General features: G+C 42.4%; 1 protein-coding gene across 3 annotated transcripts in view; it reads left to right on the forward strand.

Moving 5' to 3' along the window:
* NRG1 (neuregulin 1) overlaps positions 1-22529 on the forward strand; it is a gene marked incomplete at both ends in the record, with an annotated part of 175778 nt that overhangs the window by 60650 nt on the left and 92599 nt on the right. For 2 of the 3 annotated variants that reach the window (XM_080362770.1, XM_080362771.1), the window contains one exon: positions 16922-17549. The exons of the other annotated variant lie outside the window; for it this stretch is intronic. In XM_080362770.1, coding sequence (XP_080218896.1) covers positions 16922-17549 — 628 coding nt within the window. Of the gene's footprint in view, positions 1-16921; positions 17550-22529 lie in introns of those variants that run through there. 3 annotated transcript variants of the gene reach the window in all.

The raw sequence follows: 22529 nt of genomic DNA on the forward strand, positions 1-22529 counted from the left end.
TCCAGCCAAATGATCACCTAGAGAGCTAATGTATTGTTGCACTTACCACTTGACTTATGTGTAGAAAATATGCATTAAAACTCCACATAATTGCATATGGATTGCATTTGCAATTATATATTCACTGAATGCATAAATCAGAGATCTAAAATTCACCCCAACAAGAGCACACAGTTACAGGCAAGCTGAGCAAATGGAGCTTTTCAATTTAAACATGCAAATGAATTTTATACATGCAATGGGCTCTATTAGCAGATGGCTAGTAAAGAAGGCTGGTTACAGGGGAGGGATGCTTTCCTTTCGATAATGATGTTTCATGCTGAGGAATAGCTTTTATTATCTGTAAATATCTTGTAAAAATATGAAATTGGCATTCACAACAACCCAAAAGTGGCATATATGAAGTACTGGATAGAGAATTTTCTCGGGATGGAAAAAAAAATTCAAAAAGAGTGAGCCAAATATACTGACTATTATAAATTTGCAGAACAAGATGTGAAGAGGATAACTCTCATAGAAACACATTAGGTATAGTTGGTGAACTGGCACTATATTGCTGAAAATTTTGAAACTTTCATAAGGAAAAAGAAAAAGTCTTTAAAAAGCTGTTTAAGAATAAACAGCATCAGCTAACTCTTTAGAATGGGAGACAAACAGAGAAATGGTTATAATTTGTTTAGGCTTGCTGCTCTCAAGTTCATCTGCTGTATCCTAGTATCAAAGGTGTGGCAGAGCACAGGGAAGGTTAATCTAAGAAGAAAGGAGAGGAGTGCATGTGTGTATGAGATAACATCTCTGCTGAGCCTTTGTCTGAACCAGATCTCACCACTAATTTCTTAAAACACTGCCATATTCTTGACATCTCCCCTTTTGTTGTTGCAGGAAATTGTCAGCATGACAAAGTACATTACAGTATTTATAAAAAACACTGGCTAAGAGTCCAATGAGTCTTTAAGAAGCTCTACATACATTTCTGATCTCTGAGGGCTGTTTTTTCCACAGCCCTAGTCAGGATCGTGTCTTGGCCTTCAGTAGCTCTACAGAAAATAGTAATTCCACTTAATTTGCAGCACAATCTCTGCGCACAATGTCACCTGTCAAAACTGAAATATCACTGGCTCTTGAACAAGAATCCCAGCTGTCAGCCAGTCAAACTGACCATGTGTGAAGCAGTCATGCTGCTGTACCTCCTCTACCTGGCCAGGGAAGAAAGGGAAACCGACTCAGAAATCAGCATTTGCTGCAGGGCAAAATCTCTGCCACCACCAATTCCCACAGATGACTGGGAAGCAAAGCAGCCAGAGACACACAACAGCAGGCAGTGTGGCCAGCCCCATCACCCCTGAGCCCTGTGTCCTGTCTCAGGCAGCAGGCAGCAGGAGCAGTTGGTCCTTCAGGGACTGGTGGGAGAAAGACACAAAAGAAGATGCTTCTGCATTTGCTCCCAAGCCATGACCTTTCTGATTCTTGCTTTGTCTCTCATTGTATCTGTGGAGAGTCTTGTCTCTTCTGTAATCTTGTCTGGTTGTTGCTTGCAGCTCTATTCCGCTCTCCCATAGCAAGCACCACCATGTAATGCCTTGAATCAGGTTCCACGCTGTGAGGCCACCAACACCCTATGACATCAGGAGGCGGCTTCCCCCTTCTTACACAGCCAGGGCAGACAGGGATGACATATGATTAAACTCTAAGCCACTAAGTGGAATGTAATCTTCTCTTGGTCTGCTGACTCTCCTCATCTCTTACCTAACAGCTAGAAAAAATTGCAGAAGCAAGCTACATAATCCCATATTGTGGCTGGCGTCACATGCCATTTCAGACACCTAGTGTCACACATGATTGACGTGGGAATACAGAGCACCAGAATATGTCAGTGCTCTACTGGTTACTTGTCTCTGACTGTGGGCAAGGCCACAAAGGGAGTTGAAGGTGCAAGAACAATCTTCATGGAAAACCGTGGACTTGTTTTATTGCCTAGAAAATTTCATTCTTGCCCTCTTGTGATTAACACACTAAAGCATGAGGCTTATTAGCCGTTGCATAAGAAGCATATTTTTGTTAATGCAGCAAAGGAATGCATGTTTACATTTTCCATGCAACTAGCAAATTTTTCTCGAAATTTCCTTAAGAACTTGATCTGCAGAGGGTCTAAGCAAATAAGTGTTTCTCAGTGACAGATAAGATTTTTTTTTCCTGTTCCCTTGTGGATTAAAGAAATGTGTCTCCTCCCCATACAGGAAAATCTAACCACAGAGGGCTATAAAACACCTATCAGGCTGGAGAGGCATAAATTGTTCTGCTCCTCACAAACCACAGAGATCCTTCTTTTAGCTCAAGAGATCAAGGGGAGCATCCTCACAGGCAGAAAGCACTGCCTTCACCACACTGGTGATAGAAGATGATATACTGGGACACCTCATGGGTTTCATTTTGCAGCCCATGTGAAGTGCTGATAAGGATGTATGTGTTAATTTTTTCAAGACTTCTAACATTAAGACTGGCCACAGCCTGACCTTATTATGGCTTATTTGTCCCCGAATATATACAGTTAATAGGTGTCACCCACAATTATTATAATATGTGGGTGAGTATACAAGGAAAACAACATCTTCAGCAGGGAGACACCACAAGTCGTCTGTCACCAATATATGCATTTGCCCTGTTGTTTCACCCACTGTGATTAGAAATTCCTCAAATATGTCTGGAGAATTAGCATGCTTAGCCTGTTTCGGAAAGAAGGAATTGTCTAGCTGTGAAAGGAGATTATGCAGCAATTTCCTCCTCAGCACAGCAAGGCAATGAATCTGACTCTTCATTATAGAGGAAGGATGAGTAAGAACAGTTGCATTTCCTGTGCAGCAAGAGCAACATGAGCCATACTTCAGGTTCCTCTGGGAATTTTCATGATCATGTCGATTTCAGATGTGATGCATAATGTTACTATGAGAAAATGTAGATGTTTAAATAGGAATGTGTGTGGCAAAAAGGAATCAATTCATTAAATGATGTGTTTGATCTCAGCTAGAAAGACAGCTGTAGAAAAGAAGACAGGCTCTAAGTTAGTTGCTTGAGTTTTATAACTCCTGCATTAATTACTGATAGTAGCAATGTATTTCTGAGATTACCATAGGCTTTAATAGATATTCTCACATTCTCTCACCACTTATGAAAATATTTCCCTCCGCCTGTGAACATATTTTGCTATGTTTTCATTATGTGAGAGGTTGCAAAGATGTATTGCAGTTACTGGTATTCGCTAAATAAATGAAGGAGAGAGGTGCCACAAAGCATCTGCATCTCTCTCCTGTGTTTTCACACTGCTGCTCAGGGTCAACAAAACTTAGTGCTGCTGGTCAGACATTGGATATTCCCCTTCTGCTTCCCAGTCTCTTACAGATATGCAATCCTGCTACATTTTTCTATATCTTTTATTTGAGGGAGCTTGTACATCTGCAAATGCACAAACGTATCACAGGGACGACAGTCACAAGGACATACTATTGAATGCTCAAGAAAGACAGCCAGTCAAGCAATTGGATGTTTGCAAGACACTGAGCAAAGGAAAGATTTCCCGAGCAACATTGAGCACATCTCTTAGGACTAGCATGAACATATGTTGCAGGCTAGGAATCCCAGATCAACACTTGACTCCTGAGGGAACATTCATGAAGCCTGAACTGCATGTGCAAGCACCCCAGTGAATGCTCAAAGATGCCTCAAAACTAAAAATATTCACTACAAGGATGAGTCCAAAGAATTACCAAAGGTTGTTCCACACTCATGTGCCGAGTTGGGAGCCAGGCAGCCAGCCAGTGTGTTGGAGATGACTAAGATGGAGCAGGGGAAGTTGTCTCCAGTTCTGCCCATCTCCTGGATCCTCAAAACTTCCTCAGAGGTGTAAGGAGGGCCCACCCCCTCCACTTTCTCCCTGCACCCCCCCCCAACAAACAAACAAACAAACAAAAACACACACACACACACCAAAAAAAACAACAAACACCCAAACAAACACAAAAAAGCCCCCACAAAAAATAATTGAGGGGGAAAGCATTAAACCACCATTGAATAAATGCACCTACTATTTGTCTGTGAAGAGATAGCATTCAGTATGTCTTTCATCTGTCCACAAAGTCTTCAAAAATAGCTCCAGTGACATTTGTTTCTGTAGTGTAGAAAATGCTTTGTCATTTTCTGCAAAGCTGGAGACGTACTACAGCAAGAATAACTTGAAAGTTCTCCCTAAAACAGCCTTCAGTGCCAGTGTTGAAAATGTGCTCTCAGGAGAGAAGGAAAAGTCCCAAGGGGGAGAAAAGGGCAGCCATGTCAGGTTATTTTAAAATAAACCCAAAAGCCTGTATTAATGTCTTGGGTGGTGTCTACCACAGTAAAAAGATTTGAAGAGTAGTCCTGGTTCATCCGGCACCTCTAGGATAAGGAGAGCCTTGAGTCATGAGCAGATGTAGGTTTGAGAAGGGAACTGAGGTGCCTAAGACCACATGGTTGGCTGTGCCTATGTACTGTTAGGCCCATTTTAGGTGCCTAGGCACATTTTTTTTAACTGGCACTTTTTTCTTTTTTTTGTACAGTAATAATCAGGTTATCCTGGGCTGGAAGGGGGCATTGATTTAATTTGAAGTGGTGAGTTTCTTCTCTGAAAGGTTTTTTTTCATTTCTTTAGCAGTTGAAAGCCTTTCTTTCTTAATAGGATTAGCCTGAATAATTACTAAAGGATTTCTCTGTGTCATCTGAATACAGTTCCCCACAGCAGTGTTAAAAAGCCTGTGTGCAGTAGAGTCAATGGCCGTGGTTGGTTGAAAAGGTTATAGTTAACTGTTGCCACTCAAACCAGAGAAAATCATCTTCTAAGGCAGGACCACAGTGGTTTTTATCCTATTCCCCATCATGCCCAACTGCTGAGAAGAAGATACAGTAGCTCCTTGTCAGCAAGAATCATAGAATCATTTTGGCTGGAAAAGACTTTTAAGACCATTGAGTCCAACCATTAACCTAACTACTACAGAGGGCTCATGGTCAGAAGGGTGAAGTGAGGGGCCACAACCTGAATGGTAGGTGTTGTGACAGCCTTCTTGCAGCTCTTGTTCAGTAATGTACAGGTGATCTGCAACAACAACAACAAAAAACTTTAACACTGTGTATGCTAAATTTCATAATAGTCTTTTGGTTCTGGCTGCAGACCATGGTCCTTCCCTCTGGCCTATTTGATAGGACATCTATTTGGATTTCCTTGATGGATCCCTGAAATCTGTGAGACATGTTGAGAGTGTGTGGGAGAAGCTTATGACTCGTCAGCTTTATGACAGCTCCTTGCTGCTTTTTAGGATTTTTACCTTTTAGGCACTACATTGAGGGAACCGTTGAGGAGGCAAAAAAACAAAATATGACCTGGGTTGAGACTGCACAGAGGCATCTTGCTGGCAAGCAGGTCTGAATTAGTTTCTGTGACTTTAATCCATGTATTTGTGTATCTAATCTGTCACTTTATTATTTGTTCTGCTGTTCTAAACCTTTATTTCAAGGGCTGTGGCTATGTATCTATATTTGTATGCAGCATAATATGTTGTCCAGGATAACTGGAAAATGAAATCCGAAAGGCATTTCTTCAGCATGTGTGTGCAGATACCAGCTTGACAGATACATGTCTGTAATGATAAATCATTGTTAGGTGTGCCAGGAAATGAGCACTTCTTTCCTGACTTGTCTGATATTCCTTGAAATCACAGGACATGTGTGGGGATTTTTTCCAGCTCACTGTGAACACTGTGTTGTTTCGATGGGAAAAGGGATTGGTTAAGACCTTTATTTGGGGTGCTTTGTCTCAGGCTGCTATCTGTACCTGTTTCCTCTCTGTCCATCCTCTGGAGACTTCTGGCTTGCATAATTGCGTTTGAACATAATCACATTCGTGCATCAAAGAAAATACACAAACTTATTGTTGCAAGTTAATTGTTCCTGGAATAATTCCTACAGGTTGTCCACAGATGCCTGTCACTGTGGTAGATTCAGACCCATCATTCCTCCCAGCTTCTGTGCTTTTCCAAATATCTGGTATTATTTAGCCACTTTAGTTGACACTCTTGGAAACTCTCTCGTTACCTAATGCACCAGTGAGTTGACTGTTGCCAGTAGCTACAACTTTACACTGGTGAGCAGTAAACCTGAACTTTCTGTCTGCTGTGGCCACATTAATAATGCATTATGATTCCTGTAATTACATATATGCACAGAGTTGTTTGGTGTTTTTTTGTAACAGGAAGAAGAGAGATGGAGGGTGGAAGGTGGTGGAAACAGCTACAGCTAATTATTAATGCTCAGGAGACCCCAGCTGCATAGGTTTTTAATTAGCCCATGTCTAACCCTAATAGTCACTGTTGGGATAATACTAGTATTTCTTAAGTGGGCTAATTTAGAAGGGGAAGTATATTGTCTGCTTACACCTGCACTGTGTAGTGTTACTAGCACATACTCAACAACGTAGGCCAAAACTTAATCCTTTTTTGTTTTTCAGTTCACTTAGTTAAATTTTAGTAATTCTGTTCCTTCAAGACAGCATCAAAGAGTGATTTCTGTGCAGCTGAGCAGGGCTGCTTTCATGATGAAATGATGAACTGATGCCTAATGAAAGAAAGAAACGTAATATCCAGAATTTCACACGTTTTTCAGGTGTTATTAACAAGGCCTCCAGGAAATAATTTCAAATTGATCACTGATACAGGAGCAACTTCTTTGCTTTTCAGGGCAAAAGGAATGCAAAATGCAGGACACACTGCTTTTTCATTCCTTAGCTGAGCTTCAGGCTTCTGGAATAAGTAGAAAGAATGTTATGCCCATGAATATGCTTGACAACCTGGTACACCACAGACACCTCAGGCTTTGCCCTGTGGTGTGTGTGCCTTTAGAGACAAATCTATTTTGGACACATTCTTGTTTTCTTCTCTAGCATCTGCAAAGTTGTTAAAATATAGTTCCTTTATTGAAAACTCTGAACCAAAGACACAGTGTTTAGTGTGAAATTAGAAATATAGAGAGGATTTGCTGCCTTTTGGCAGCTTTTAAGTTAAGCAACTGTTAAGCAGTATGCAGAGATTTTTTGAGCAAGAGCAAGGCATCCCTCAAGTAAAAGCAGGTAATTAGATCTTCACTATTGCTGTGGCTGAGCCGGCTGAAATCTTGCCCATACTGGCAAGAAGTTTGGCCCCATCTTTGCAGCAGTCGATGTCTGAAAGAATGCCAGAGTTTTATAGGGCCTGGCTTCAAACTATGGCCCTGATCAGAAATGGCTTTAGGGACACAATTCACCTCATCCATGTCTGTACAAGCCAAGATTACTATGTGCCTCTCTCCTTCTTGTAGCCTATAGGTGCTTGCTTTCCTTCCCACCATCATGGCCACCCTTCCCACCACACTCATAGTATGCCTACAGTGGAGTACATGAGGACACCTCTGTTTTATTTGACTTTTTCTCTGGACAGTAATTTGGATGAGCTTGCCTGGGAACAGGGAATACAGGGTGACCACAGCCCTGCCTGTCTGGCCCACCCTTCCTATACTTTTTCAGAGTAAATACATTTATTCCTTAGACCTCCTCAAGAAGACAGAAAAAGACAGTCTGCCCTCTCTCCTCCCTTTCTGTAGTTCAGGTCCCACTCCACAGCCTCTATCACTGCCTCCTATGCTGAATTTCTAGGTTGTCCAATGTCTTGCAGAAGGGGGTGCTTCCAAATCTGCACTTCTGTTCTTACACCATCCAGCAGCAATGGTCTACGTTGCCCTTCACTGTGCATGCCTGTGCGCTAAATGCAAACAAGTTATAATGAACCCATTTTACCATGGTGTAAGGGTCTGCTCAGTGTCTGGAGCAGCACAGAGTCTGCTCTGTAGCTTTGAATTACATCAATGAAATGAGAGTACAATGGATAGATTTCTTTCAGGTTTTGGAGTTTCCTCTTTGCTGATCTCCTCTCTTGCTCTTGACAAGAAGCAACCCAGAAAAATTGAAGTCCTGTGTTTGAGAAGAGTTAATTCAATTCAAATTTTGATTTCTAAAAGGTGAGAGTTTTGATTTTGTGCCACATCACATATAGCACAAAGAGAGCCTGGGTGCAGGGGCAAGAAAAATGTGACATCTTAAAGTGCAGGATGGGGTTTGCATTCAAAACATAGCTATGTAATAAAACCATATTTGACTAAACTACTGAAAAGTCATGACTAGACGTAAGATATTCGTTGTCATACTTACTTGAATTCTGCATAATTATAGGCTGGAAATGGACAAAGTTTTCGAGCCAATGCCAATGGAGTGATTAATATCTTCTATGGCTTCCTGAATGCACTAAGAAAGAATATGAAATATTAAATGTCCTTGATGATGCTAGGATTCTGAGGCATGATACGAACTGTCACTTTTATTATTGCTGGAATTTTTTCAGTTACAAATACTCTGTTGCTTATCTGTTTTAAACTGCAAACATCTCAATTCTGCTAACTTGAGCATAATCAGGCAACATATAGACATGACCATAGATGAACCAATCAGTATAGTTGAATTAATATCTTGATTTAGGATAAGATATATTAATTTTATTATTTGGAGGTATTTGCAAAAAGCTGCTAAGCAAACCAGCTCTTGAGCTGCAATCATGACATTTCCTGCAATCAAAATTCTAAAGCTTGCAGATTCTGAATGTGTAACTGTACTGTAAGACATACTTTGCAAATGTAAGCCAGTAATATGTCAGTGTCCTATCATTAATACTCAGTTATTTAAAGATACAGAAGGCAGACTTCATGACTTTGACTTCTTTCTTTTTGTTTTTCTAATAGCAAAAGTGTTGAATATACATATGCTAGAAAGTTACTCTGTGAAAAAGTCCATGTGTAGTTGAAATCTTGAAAATGACACTTGAAAGTGAAGTAAAGTTTGATACCTTAAGTTTTAAACAGCAGCAGTTGGGAACATGTGCAGGTACAAAAATATTGCTATCTTTACAAATAAATGAAAGCTGTAGTAAGTAGAGTCAAGATATTTCAGAATAACAGGTATTTTGTTGACATCTCTTAGGCCCTTCTGCTTAAGTTAAGCCTAGATTCAGGAAGGGCCTTCGGTCTTTGATGAGAAGACAAGGTCAAGGAACTTCTGTCATTTGGATTATGATCATGTCCCCGTTCTTCCAGCTTACATGTATTTATGAGACCAGACTGGGAATTAGTTGGTTAGCTTACCCATTTAAAAAAATCTTGAAATATATTATTTTATGTCAAAACTTAATTTTCTGAGGAGTTGAGAGCCTGGTCACATGAACAATGTTACTGAGTTAGTGAAAGTGTCAGAACAGAGGCAGCAAAAAGAAAGGAGAGACAGTGGCAAGGATTATATTGCTGCCAAACTGTTTATCAGGAAACCACAGCACTATGCTTCAAAATACCTTTTCAGTTCTTGAATTGGGCTCTGATTCAAAAAGGCACTTAGATATATTATGTAGCCCATCTCTAATAAGGAAAGCGTTTTACCGCTTGTTTAATTCCATGCACATTTAAGTATTTTATTAACCAGAGGTCAATGAGGATGGGATAATTTCTTGATTCAGGGATTTTGGGACCTTTACTCAAATTATCAATGTCCAATGACTCCCCCTGCAGCAGCAGCACTGCAGATATGAAGGCACTGCCAGGAGAAAATCCTGCATAGCCATACCAGTGCAAAGTAGCAGTATTGCCACTGTCCCATGAACACCGACAAGGAATTTCTTCTGTCTGAATAAAGTGGCTCAAATGCAGGCATACAGATGCATTTGAGCACTAAGCTGTGTGGGAGTTAGTTAACGCGCTGGGTACCTCTGACTACAGTGCTGCCCCAGCTCACTGCTGTACTGTGAAAATAAATAATCACAACTGCCCCAGCAGCTTTGTTGGAGACTCCAGTGGTGGGGTAAAAGTCTAAATGCAGATCAAAAAACAAACAAACAAACAAACAAAACCCCAAACCAAAAAGAATCTCAAACACCACACACACACAAATACCACCAAAAAAAGAAAGCCCAAAGCCAGAAAACTCTCAAACTCTGCTGCTTCTGTCCTCCAGCAGAAGAGCCTAGCTGGGTGCATTGCATGTCTTTGCATGTCTTAAATGCTCCTTTACCATATGGTAGAGGCAATTATCATTAGCCTGCTGAACAGTGGCAGGGCTGATATTGTGACTGGGCAGAGGCTGGGGGAACAAGTTATTACCATTAATTAAAACACCTGACATTCATGGTTTTATGTTGAATTTCTGTGTCTTCTGTAGTGCCACTAACTCTGCTTTTGACTAGGATGAAAGAAACTCTCTCTCACATTTCACTTGAAGATGAAAAGACAGAAAAACTTTTGGTTCCCCTGAAATAGCTGTCCTTTTTATGGCAGTTTTCAGTTTCAATTACTGACTGTAGCTATTTAGAGCATAAGCATCTCTTGAAATGGCCATTGTAATTGTGTTGTTTTTTCAGATCACTGATTTTGCAAGACACAGCTATTGGACTTATAGAAGCATGTTCCTGGTGTTAATGACTGGTGTAAACATGGACATGTGATTTCAATAAAAAAAACACTGTTGCCAGAGAGGCAACATGAGCTCTCCCAAATGCTTTCACAAGCACTGAAATTTGTGCTCCAGACATCTCCAAGAAAGATACTACTACTGACAACCTATGTGGACAGTTCAGTAATTCAAGTACAGTTGTTTTGGCTTGAGAGTACAGAGATGCTTTGGATACAGTCTTTTCACATCTCTATCTCCTATGTTGTTTGAGGGTAGGCTGTCTTCCCACAGCAGCCATCTTATACCAAATGAATTAAGCACACTAATGATTCTGTTGACATTGACATATTTACCCTTATGTCTGAGGCTGAATTTGTGCTTAAGAGTTAATATTTTTACTGGTCATGTTTTTCTGCGTTTTCTTATGGGGTTGATGTTTCTTCTCCTCAGTCATGCAGGGATGCAAATGGTCAGAAAGTTTAAAAAAAAAAAAATGGCGAAAAAGGTGGTGGGAATGGGCACAGACATACAAACAGGACTAGCACACATATCCTGTTTTGCTTTCCATCAGGTGAAAAATGGGATGTGTGTGTGCACGAGTGCAAGTACCATTCTAACGTTTACAGTTCTGGTGGGAGGACCAGTATAGAAGCAAAATGAAGTTTCCTCCCTTTGAGCTGAGAAATGAGATTTTTCATGAAGGCTTTTGGAAGGACTCAAAGGGAGAGAGTACTGGCATCAATCCAAGGGAGATGGATTAGAGGGGAGGTTGGTGAAGTACTGAAAGGAGAAATAAATGATTCATTTGCACCATGTGTGATAGCCCACTCTTCCCACACCATGATTGCTGGTAGTGATTCTTCTTCTTGGGCTTGCTCACTTGCTTTGGGTCACTCCCTCCCATCCCCCATCAATAAATAGCACACTTATTTAATTTGAAGAAAGTGCCTGCAATCAATAAAAAGAGATCCTTTTATCTTCCTCATCAATCTCTTGTTAATGAACATGCTGCTTTTTTTTTTAATTATTTTTTTATTTTTTTAGCATCTTGGTTACGATGTTTTTAATTTCTCTATGTATGGAAAAAAAGAGAGTGTAATCAAACACATTATGTTCATTATGTTGATGCCACATATTGCTGCTTGCTTCTTGCTGAAGTATTGGCATGTTCCTAAAGGAAAGCAGTGGTTTGGGGGAAGATCATTTGTCCTGCACTCTGAACATCCTTTCTTAAACTGTGATCTGGCAGAGCCATGAGTAACCACTTATGAAGATGTACTTTACTTTCCTCATGTCCCAGTAGTTGCAAGAAAGTAGATAATCCTTAGAGAACCTTTTTGTAGTGTACTGGGACTTTATTTAAAGCAGATGGCTATTTGAAATCAAATGGATTCCATGAGAATGACTCACCAAGACTAATTTCCAAAACCTTCAGCAGATTTGTGTCTGATTATGGCATGACTGAAGGGTCAGCTGAGTTAAATGGTACTTGCTGCTCTGATTTTCAGGATGTTGCCAGTTGTGATTACTTATCTATTTTAACTTCATTCACATCTTTGTGGTTGGCCAGGGGGAATAGTCCTCTGCAGTTTGGTAATACAAAATGAAATTCCTTTTACGACCCATAAAACCAGATGAACAGCTAGAGCTTGTTCATCCTCATCATAGGTTGGTGGTTAATGCTGACTTTGGCTTTGTGTCTCTCCTTGAGCATTTTGGGAGTGGAACTTAGCAAAATAACACTTGATTCTTTACAAAAACATTTGACAAAATAAAATTACAGTTTTGTAAGCTGCTGAGTTTCAACCTGTCACATACAGTAGGAGTCCGAATCTCAGTCACAGATTAGCTTCATTAGTGTACGGTCACACTACTTTTTCCTCTAAGCCAAAGAAACCCAAGACACATAATAGTTTGAAATAAATCTTTCCGCAAGGACCTAACCTACTTACAAACAGGCAGGTAATTTCCTTCCTTGTCCTTCTACATGGCCCACCAATGGGCTACCCTAGTAAAATTGTTAGCTCCAAGGTCATGCTCTCTCTTGTTTTCTTTTGGGTACCCCCTTTCTATTAACCAATTGTTGGCTCTTTTCCAAGGTACTATCTCCTCCAGCCTGGGCCTGAACCCGTGTTTAAGCACAGCAGGCCAGTGCTAACATGTCACTACAGAAATGTAAAAGGCTCAAAACTGCAGCTGCAGGAAAAGTATTTCGCCTTGCTTTTTGCGGGAGAAGGGAAGCAGAAAGGACCCCCAAAATCAGTGAACTGTACTTTCAGTTTATAGTCATACCTTCAGACCCAAAGTGAGAGACCATCGGCCTTTATCGCAGCCACAGAGCTAGCACGAAAGGCAGTGCACTCCCTTACCAACCCAGGCACAGTAAAGAGCATGGGGTTGCATTTTTGTCCAAAAGGTCCCAAGAGAAGTCAGCCCTGTGTGGTATCAGGTTGCAGCATCGTGGGCAGGCTGTGTCCTGGCCCTGGCTTTGGCCACCAGTGGAGCAGAGCCAGAGAAACCTCCTGGACAATGATACAGCATTACCTTTCTCCCTTGTTGGCCAGGGATTAATGGGAGCCACCAGGTATCTCCAAAGGCAGGGTGCCACCCTGCTCTTCTCACCGCAAACCCCGGCACCCCAAAGCTCCAGCAGGCCTGGGAGGGTGAAGCAGCTTTGCAGGCTTCCCTGGAGAGAGGGATGTGAGCAGGAGGAGTTCTGAGCAGAGCTGTCTGTGTGATGCTGAAGCAGGCAGCCTGTGTGCCAGGTCTGGAGGTGCCGCAGGGGAAGGGACCTGCAGCAGAGGAGGATACCGCAGCCTGGATGGGAGCCAGGCCTCCCGGAGATGCTGCGGCCGCAGAGGCGGGAGGGGCTGTAGGTGGCTGCGTGCCGGGAGGAGATGGTGCAGGCAGCAGGCAGGCTGGGCCTTGGCCAGTGCAGAAGAGCATGAAAAATCAAGGGAGGTAGCAGGAGGTATTATGGCTCCGTTTAGCTAGGAGTACTCCTAGAGGCAGGCAAGACCCCTTTGGCAGAGCCCTTCCCCGGTTCCTGGGAGCTCGCAGCCCCTCTGACAGCAGGGTGAGGAGGGAGGCAGTGCATTCGCATGCAGAGGAGTCCCTGGAAGACTCTCCACTGAGCTCCTGGGACAAGAAGCTCTGATGTTTCATGAGGCACCATGTATGCCAAGGTGGCAGCTCATGGTCTTAACCAGTTATAATCCATCTCTCATTCCAGCTATGTAGCATTGTGCATGATTATTTTAACTTCATGGCAACACTTGTAAGGAAGGTGCTAGATCTCCACATGCATTTCTGTTCACCTCAGCACCAGAAAGAAGTGAGCAAAGCAGAAATATAATTTAAAGTAGAGCAGTTAAAGGTGGATAGACTGGAGAGTAGTAAAGATTACAAGAGAAGATTAAACACAGGTAGTTTGCCTGGAAAGCCAGTGCACGGAAGATGTGGACAGGGCAGTGAATTAAACACAAGCTCAGGGCAGCATCAGCAACGGAAAATTGTCTTACTGAAAACAAGAAGGTTGGAAAACTATACGTGGATAAAGAAGGCAAGACATTTTTAAAAATTTGTGCCAAGCACTCAGATGCCATTGTAACTCATTTGTGCAATGAAGAGACTATTCCCAGCTGGTTCTCAACTTGCATTCTGCTTTGAAGAGTGATGCTTCAGCCTCACACCTGAGAAGCTACTTGTGTTTGTGAAAGTATGTCTAGTTTTCCTGGATTTATCAGTTAATCTAATATAAGATACATTATTTCCTAGAAACCTTGCCTCCTCATATCCACAGACCACCACAGATGTCATGGCAACACTGTGGTGATGTTACTCTTTCTACAGTGGCTGTGTTGTTACTGCTGTTTGAAATAGATTTTGAGATACTTGAAAGAGATTGTTCTCACACAGAGTATTACCAGCTAAGGAGCGCATGTGCTTTATAATAAGCAGTGCTATGTAGGTAAATAAGCAATGCAAGCTGTTTGTTCTGTCCGAGGTTACTGATCACATCATTAACCTAAGGACCAGACACTTCAGTGGTAATGATGACTAGATTGTATGATGATTTATCCTTTTACATTCTTCCACAGAGTATTATTACTGGCCGTGCTTTAAGGTAAATTCTCCAGACACTTGAATGCAGTAGCATCATGATTACTTCAGTTGGCTACTTAGAGCCTCACAGAAAGCTTTGTGATCACGCATCCATCAATTAGTCCTCGACATAAGAGTTTGTGAAAACAGTATGGGATTCATTGAGATTTTGATTACCATTTTTAGGTGAATATTACCAATGTTCCCATGAAATTTGGGGCAGGAGGAGAGAGTTAGAGGCAGAGAGAGGATATGGGTAGAGACAGACATCTTTTTTGTCAGTACCAAAACTATGTAACTACAAAGGTAATTACCTTCTAAATGCCTGACTAAGGTACCAGCAAAAAAGAGCTCAGGGCAGTTTGTAGCACTTGACTCTTTGTTTCCTTATGCATCCTGCAGCCATTTATACTGACACGGATTCATGCTGCCAAATCTTCAGTGCAAGTATTTTCACAAAGTCCAAGGAACTGAAAATTGTGATAAAAGCCCTTCTCCTATTATACAGATGTCCATATTGTTACACAAGGTCTACTTTTCTGTGGGAGACAAAAGAGACTGCAAACAGAGCTGATTCTAATCTTACTTTCATTATACTAACTGGACTATTGATTTACCCCTGTATTACACTGTGTTGGTGGAAATGGGAGTTAGTGCTAGGTATTGGTAGAGGTCATGGAAGACAGGCAAATATAAGAACACAGTGGAAGCTTTGATAATATTTTTTTGTTGTTGTTTTTTAGGGAGGATGTTTAGTCTAAGGGGGAGTGAAAATACATGCTAGCAGCATGCGAGCTCTTTAAAAGTATGTTCAGGACCTGGCTTTAGTGTGAAGTCTTTGCTGTTTTTTTGGTTTTGGATGGTTTGGAAAGGAAGATGGAAAATGGAATATTAAAAAAATATGCAAACTTCTTTGTATTAACTTAAATGCAAATTTATCAGAGGTAGGAATGTTTGAGGGTTGTGTTTGTTGTTTTTTGTTTTGTTGTTTTTTCCTCAGTTTGACCTAAGGTGCATCCCAGCACTATTCCTAGTGAATGAAACTTATTCAGGGGCTTGGAAAGAAAAGCTGTCTCAAGGTGTCAGGCAGGGAGAAACTGCTGCTGGGAAGCTCTATTCCCTCTAGGAAAGACTGGATATCAGACTGAGTCCAGCCCAGCCCAAAGAGCTCACACTAACACCCGGTCCTCGCTGGAGGACCGTGTCATCGATGGCCGCCGCCTTTGCCCACACTTTGGCCGGAAAGAGGGAGTGGGTGGATGCACAACTCCTGCCCACTCCCTCTCGTTGATTTGATGGCCTTTATTCCTCCTAATTGGATAAAATAGGAAGTCACTGACAGTCCTGGTTGCTGGGTGTGCTGATTTCCCTCAGACCAGCCCTGCAGAGGGCGGGGGATGGGGTAGAGGAGGAAGGAGTGAGTCTGTACATCAGGGAGAAAGGCTGCGAGGGGGCTGGGGAAGCGGGGCGGGGGGAGAAGGAGGAAAGTGAATGTGCGCTTAAGAAGGACAAAGAGGGAGGGGAGAGAAAGGGAGTTACCACAGTCTTGGCATCGCTCTTCCTTTCAAACCTCTGTGTAATGATATTGTTTGCAGTGATGCTCAGACAGCGAGCACCTGCTGCTCTGTAATGATTCAGCCTCTTTCAGCCGCTGCTGTAACACGACAGGATGCTGCTGCTACTGTCACTTCTGCCGCTGCCGCTGTTGTTACAGATTTTGCTTTTGCTCCTTCTACCGCATGACAGTTGTTTTCCTCGTCTAAGCAGATACCAGCCTCAGACGCTCAAGGTGAGAGTCTTGCCTTTCGCTCTGGGCTATTGGTTCACTTAATCTGGTCAATTTGTTTGGTGTTTGTGGTTTTCTTTCTCTCATCACCCTTCTCCCTGTTTTGTTTTGTTGTGCTTTCTTTTGGGGGCATGTGTCTTCCCTCCTGCAGAAGAGCTAGAATTGCTTGAGAGGCGTTCAAGGAATTATAAAAGTGGTCAGCAAAGAGGAGTTCAGTAATTGCAAAGCTATTCTTGCCTCAGAGGGGCAGAGAGAGCGACAGAGGGCTCACAGGCAGGGGGGAACAAGGCGAGGGGTTTCATTTCTCCTCTGCATTACTCCTCTCCCATTTTGGATGATGTTGCTGAGCTTGGACCTTTTGTTGACTCCCACTCTGTGATTTTTGCAGAGCACTGTGACTATTACTACCATCTCTTTTTGTCTGTGTCTCACACTAGTGGACTGTGATAGAGTTAAGGCCTTTTGGAAGTGAACTGTTTGAGACCTGATGCTTAAACATGTCTGAAGTAGCTGCCGACACTTTCCCCAGCCCCTCAGCTCAGCTGAGCCCTGATGTGTCCCTCAACGGGCTCCCAGCTGAGGAGAACATGCTGGGGACCCAAAGAGAGGACAGGAGGGTCCAGGGGATAGCAGGCCTTGCCGCAACCTGCTGTGTATGCCTGGAGGCAGAGCGACTGAAGGGCTGCCTCAACTCTGAAAAGATCTGCATCGCCCCTATCCTGGCTTGCCTGCTCAGCCTTTGCCTCTGCATTGCTGGCCTCAAGTGGGTCTTTGTGGACAAGATTTTTGAGTATGACTCTCCTACCCACCTTGATCCTGGGAGGATAGGACAAGACCCAAAGAGCGCTGTGGAACCTACAGCTCTGTCTGCCTGGGTGCCTTCGGAGGTCTATGCCTCACCCTTCCCCGTACCTAGCCCCAACAGCAAGGCTGAAGTGACAGTGCAAAGTGACAGCTCTCTCGTGCCCTCCAAACCGTTCCTGCAGCCTTCTCTGTATAACCACATCCCAGATGCTGGGTTGTTGTCCTCTGCCACACCTTCGTTGTCACCATCTGCCCTGGAGCCTACCACAGCGTCTCAGGCACAAGCAACAGAAAACAATCTCCAAACTGCTCCAAAACTTTGTAAGTAGTTATGTGTTTCTTTGTTTTTCCCTACACACACACACACAAAACAAAATTAAAAAAAAAAAAAAAACCAACAAGGAAAAGGACTTACCTGTTCTGCAGCTGTCCTCAAGGAGGACATGTGATTGGCATGCAAAGCTTAAATGTGCTGAGATGGGTATAGCATGGGTTACTTTCTGAGAAGAGCACCTGGGGGCTCTGAGCTTAGGTTCTAAGGTGTGTGTGGCAATTAAGAGATCTTCATTTGGGACTTTTGTAAAGCACCAGTACCACCCTTTTCTCTGCATGTACTTGTAGGAATGTGTGTGATTTACTTCAAGGGTTTATCTGACAGCTATTCCACATGGTCTATCAGCATATTTTTCTTAGAAATTTGATTTATGTCCTGTGCTAGATTGTCCATGTGTGTTCATTTTCTTTGCATTGCCTGCAGAGCACTTCTCTTACCTCCTTCCTGAAGTCTGTTGCTGGCGAACATCCCTGCCATCCTCCTGAAACACTCAGGGAGAACAGTGGGAAAGATTGACAGCATATTTGAAGCAGTTAGAGACTGGAAATTATTAATTTAGCAGTTAGCTTATTATCTTTTCCTTTCTCTTAGAAGCATAGCACACATTTCTCTGTGTCTTTCCCTTCCTCTAGGAGCTGATTCTTATTGAACCTGTTTCTCAGACATCATTGCCTCATTTACTTTTGTGGGGCATTTCAGGAAAGCATTCTTGCCAATGCTGGAGGGTTCAGTTTCCAAATTAGTCCTTTGCTCATCCTCAAAGAAAAAACTATCTCCTTTGCTCATCATCAAAGCAAAAACTATCCAGGGTTACCTGGATTATTTTCTCAGTAGAGATCATAAAGCATCAAAATACTGCATTGCTGAGGTATAATTTCTCTGACATTCATCATTTTAACCCATCAAATCCAGAGCAGATCAAGCCAGCAATTCCTGAGCTGTGTAAAATTATGCAACTTTAGTAAAAGGGAAGGCAGCGTGCCGTTGTGCCAAAACCACAAGGCTGAGGTTCCTTTGGAAAGCTGCAGAATGAGCAATGATGTTCCTTGCAAATTGCCGTTCAGGACCCCATCTCATTTATTGTCTGTCACACCGTCCCTGTAATGCTGCAGGATGGCCACCTTTTAGGTGGTACATACTAGATCTCACCCTGGAGCCCTGAAGTCACCAGAAGTTCGCTACTGAGTTCAGCCCCACAAGAACTAGACACAAAATAGGTATGTGACAATTGGATTAGATATAGCACTTGGAGCCAACCATCTTGCGGGTGAAAATGAGTGTAACTACAGTGACTTCAGTGGAGGTCCTTTCAGCTGCGAGTCAGTCTTGAACAGCTATTCCAGAATCACTGAAAGAAAATTTTAAGTATTCATGTAGAAGCCCTGCTTGCCTTTTTCTTAGATAATGGGTGACAACCAGCCCTTGGATTAAAAGAATCTGTCTGATGGAAGCAGCCTAATAGGGAAATATTGCTGTGCAGTTAAATGACAGGGAGTTTTGTTTGTGGTAGGTGAGACATTGCTTGAATTATTGGGACAATTAACCTTTGTAGTTATACAGAACTATACTAAGTGATATTTTTTAATTAGCTGATGCAGAAAATCTTTTTTTGTAGTGCAAATATTGTGACATTGAAGATATGACAGGACTTTTTACTTCCTAAACAGACCAGGGACCACCATTCTTTCAAAATGGCCTCTGTCATGCAAGAGGGACGAGAAACCAAAAGCTAGTTATGGCCAGGACAACCTTCCTCCCCTTCAGTTTCCACATGTGAGGCAAGACATGCTAACTTCATCTCTGAAGTAAATTAAGAGGGAGGGAGGAAGAAGATTATTTAGAGCAGTCACTGAGAAAAAGCCATTATCCGCATACAGATCTGCTCATATCTGGGGAAAAAAAAATAGTTCTCCAGAAATTAGGTGATTGGGTTGAGGTTTTTTGCTTGTTTGTTTGTTTTGGTTGGGTTGGGTTTGTTTGGTTTTGGTTTTGTTTTTTTACTGTTGCCTTAATTTTCTTAAGATAAATGTATTTAAGGCATTATAGACTTCCAGACTGAAAGGAAAGGGAGAGCTGGCAGCAGGTCAAGTTTGGATTGCTCTGAGGGATAAGGTTGTGTGGACACTACTTATTCAACTGTGGCGTGTAATTCTGACTATGCAAAGGGGGCTGCAATTCCCTGCAAAGAAAAATAAGAAAATACAGCTGGATAAGTCCACTGCTGAATATCTACTGAAAAATTCAAAGAGGCATGAAAAGAACTTTTTGGACAGCTCTAAAAGCACTGTCTTGGGGTTTTTGAAACAGCTACATTTCAAACACATCATTGTGTTTTATGTAGAGCAAGATTTGTTGGAGAGGTTGACAGATTGCATCAGTGATTACTTTTTTTATTAATGCCTTTGACAGCTATAAAATTCTCAGAGAGATGGCTTGGAAAGTAGCATCTGCAGATTGGATAGTCCCTTCTTTTGCCTCTCAATGTCCTTTTTTCCATTTCAGGCAGAGTGAGGTAACTTGTTCCCAGAAAGCCCCTTTTGTGGTTGATGTATTGTTTCTGAACCAAGCCCTTCCGTGAGTTTCTAAATCCTTTTCTCTTCTTCTCATCTCTTTTCTGTCTTACTCAGCATATTCCCCTTAAAGCTGTATCCTTCAAGGTCATAGTCTGCAGAGAGCTAATTGATTCTTCTTTCTCCTGGAGCCTGGGAGAGAAAGCAGAAGAGAGACAATCCTAGTAATTGTGTCTGGTGCATTAGATTCAAGACTGGTCTTGCTCCTATTATTATACTTTGTCCTGTATCAGCACAGAAATAATATCTCCCTTACTGTTTGGTTTATGTTTGATATTGTATTGTCATTTCTCTTCTGCTGAAACAGAAAGGAAAGGTGAATGTATTAAAGCATTCCCATATTTAGGGAGTGTGTCAATCTTAGCATAATTATGCTAAGGAAGATTTAATTACAAGAGGGATATAATATTACACACTAACCTACAATCTCCCTCCCTCTGAGAAGACATGCAGATTCTAAAAGTGCAGTTGGGGAGCTAAATTTTACTTCTTTCTACATCATCATCTTTAAATACAATTCCAACTTTTTGCAGGCTGGTAATAGACATGGCTCTGTAGTACTGTCAAAACTATGTTTCTGTTATAACTGCATCTATATATCTGCAAACCAACCACTCCCCTCTTTACAGGTCTTCCTACCGCCTTCTCTTTTACTTTAAGCAGATTTCCCCCAAAACGACCCCCCAAGGTCTGTGTGGCATTGCCTTTCTGGGGTGACAGCTCTGCCAAACGATGCAGTGCTTCTGTGTTTTGGCTCTGCCCGGAGGTGGAGGTGCCCAGCTGAGCCCTTGATTTTGGGATCACAGCTCTCCTGACTTGGTGAGGCACAGAAAGGCACAGAAGAGGCAGGGCAGAAGATAGACCACAGCACAAGAACTTTGCTGGAATGGGTTTCCCTGTGAGCAGAGCAAAAGGCCCAGCAGAGAGCAAGATGCATAGGATGCATCCTATACATGCCCCTCAGGGACAGGTAGGGCTCCCTCCTACCTCACCGGTGCTGACTCTTGCCTGGAAAATATGGCAAAGTGGAGAAGGGCTGTGCACTGCTGTCAGCCACCCTGACTGGAACTGCTCCCTTCTTGTGTTTCTGATTTCTCCTGCCACTTCAGGTGTGCTGGACCAACATCAGCAAAGGCTGCTGCTTTCTCATCCTTGGTGGAAAAAGCATTCGAAGAGTGCCTGTAAGGGATGGTTATGGATTCCTTGTAATTTTTCTCTGCCTCTTTCACCTCTGCTTGTTTTTTTTTCTCAGCTCTGTATTTGATGTCCTTTCTCCTACACACGGTGATTTGTGAAAGTCTATATTTTTCCTCTGGCAAGCTGGAGGGAGACTTTCCCCTAGTTATAGGTGCTGCAGCCCAGCTGAAGGCTTTGATTTATGGACAGTAAGGGTTGACAGCATCTTCACACTGTGTTTGTTCATTTTCTTGAAACAGTCTAATTCTGACCCTTGCACTGCAATTCAAATCCCTATCAGAACACCAGAGGGCTGAATCCATGCCTGGCAGCCTTTGAAGGTGTCAAGGTCAAGGATGTCTTAGAGAACTGCAGGGGACTATACTGACAGGAGGGGAGAGCAGATGATACAGCACAAGCTATATAAAAGCCTTTTCTATGTTCACTTTTACTATGCAGGGCAGCACCACAAGGGAGATTGCTTTTTCCCCAAAGCTTGAAGATGCAGGAGGAGAGCACCTTAAAGCAGATGTTGCTCCATTTCTGATACAGTATTGACGTGGATTAGCTTGAGACACCTGACTTCAGTGCCTACATTAGGAAGCTAGGTGGCTTTCAGCTTCCTATTCAGTGTAAAGGGAAAGACCTCCACCAGGTGATTCACAGCATGAGTCTGGCAGGAGTAACTGTCTTTCTCCAATGAGTGTATAGGGAGACTAATCTTCCAATTCATTTTCTAAGTTAAATGTCTGCTACGCAATCCGAAGACTCATCTTGAAAGCCAAGACTTTTCTTTGACATGTTGTGTGAATTAACAATGTCTTCTCACAGAGAAGTTATCATTAATCATGGTTAAGATACCAAAGAAGTTCTGAGCCAAGATCATAACTCAAGATCATAATAAAGAGATGATGACGTCATTAAGCCCTTGAGATGCATGGGCCTCTATTAACAAGCAACAATAAAGCAAGTGCCACTGTACTGAGCAAGCCAGTCTGTATTTCCCTGAAACACTTCTTTTTCTGCATTCCCACAGTTCATGGTGGCTTACAGATGTAAATACTTGTGGCAGGAACACTCAGAGTAAATTGGAATTGGGACTGATGGGGTGAGATGCACAATAAACTGCAGTTTTTAGGGAGATCATGTCCATTAAGCCTTCTAAAGTGGTAACTGAGACTTCCTCTTGCAGCCCTGTTAGTCACACTGTCTTTAAAATGC

The sequence above is a fragment of the Nesoenas mayeri genome (assembly GCF_963082525.1).
Source record: "Nesoenas mayeri genome assembly, chromosome: Z".
Taxonomy (NCBI): Eukaryota; Metazoa; Chordata; class Aves; order Columbiformes; family Columbidae; genus Nesoenas; species Nesoenas mayeri.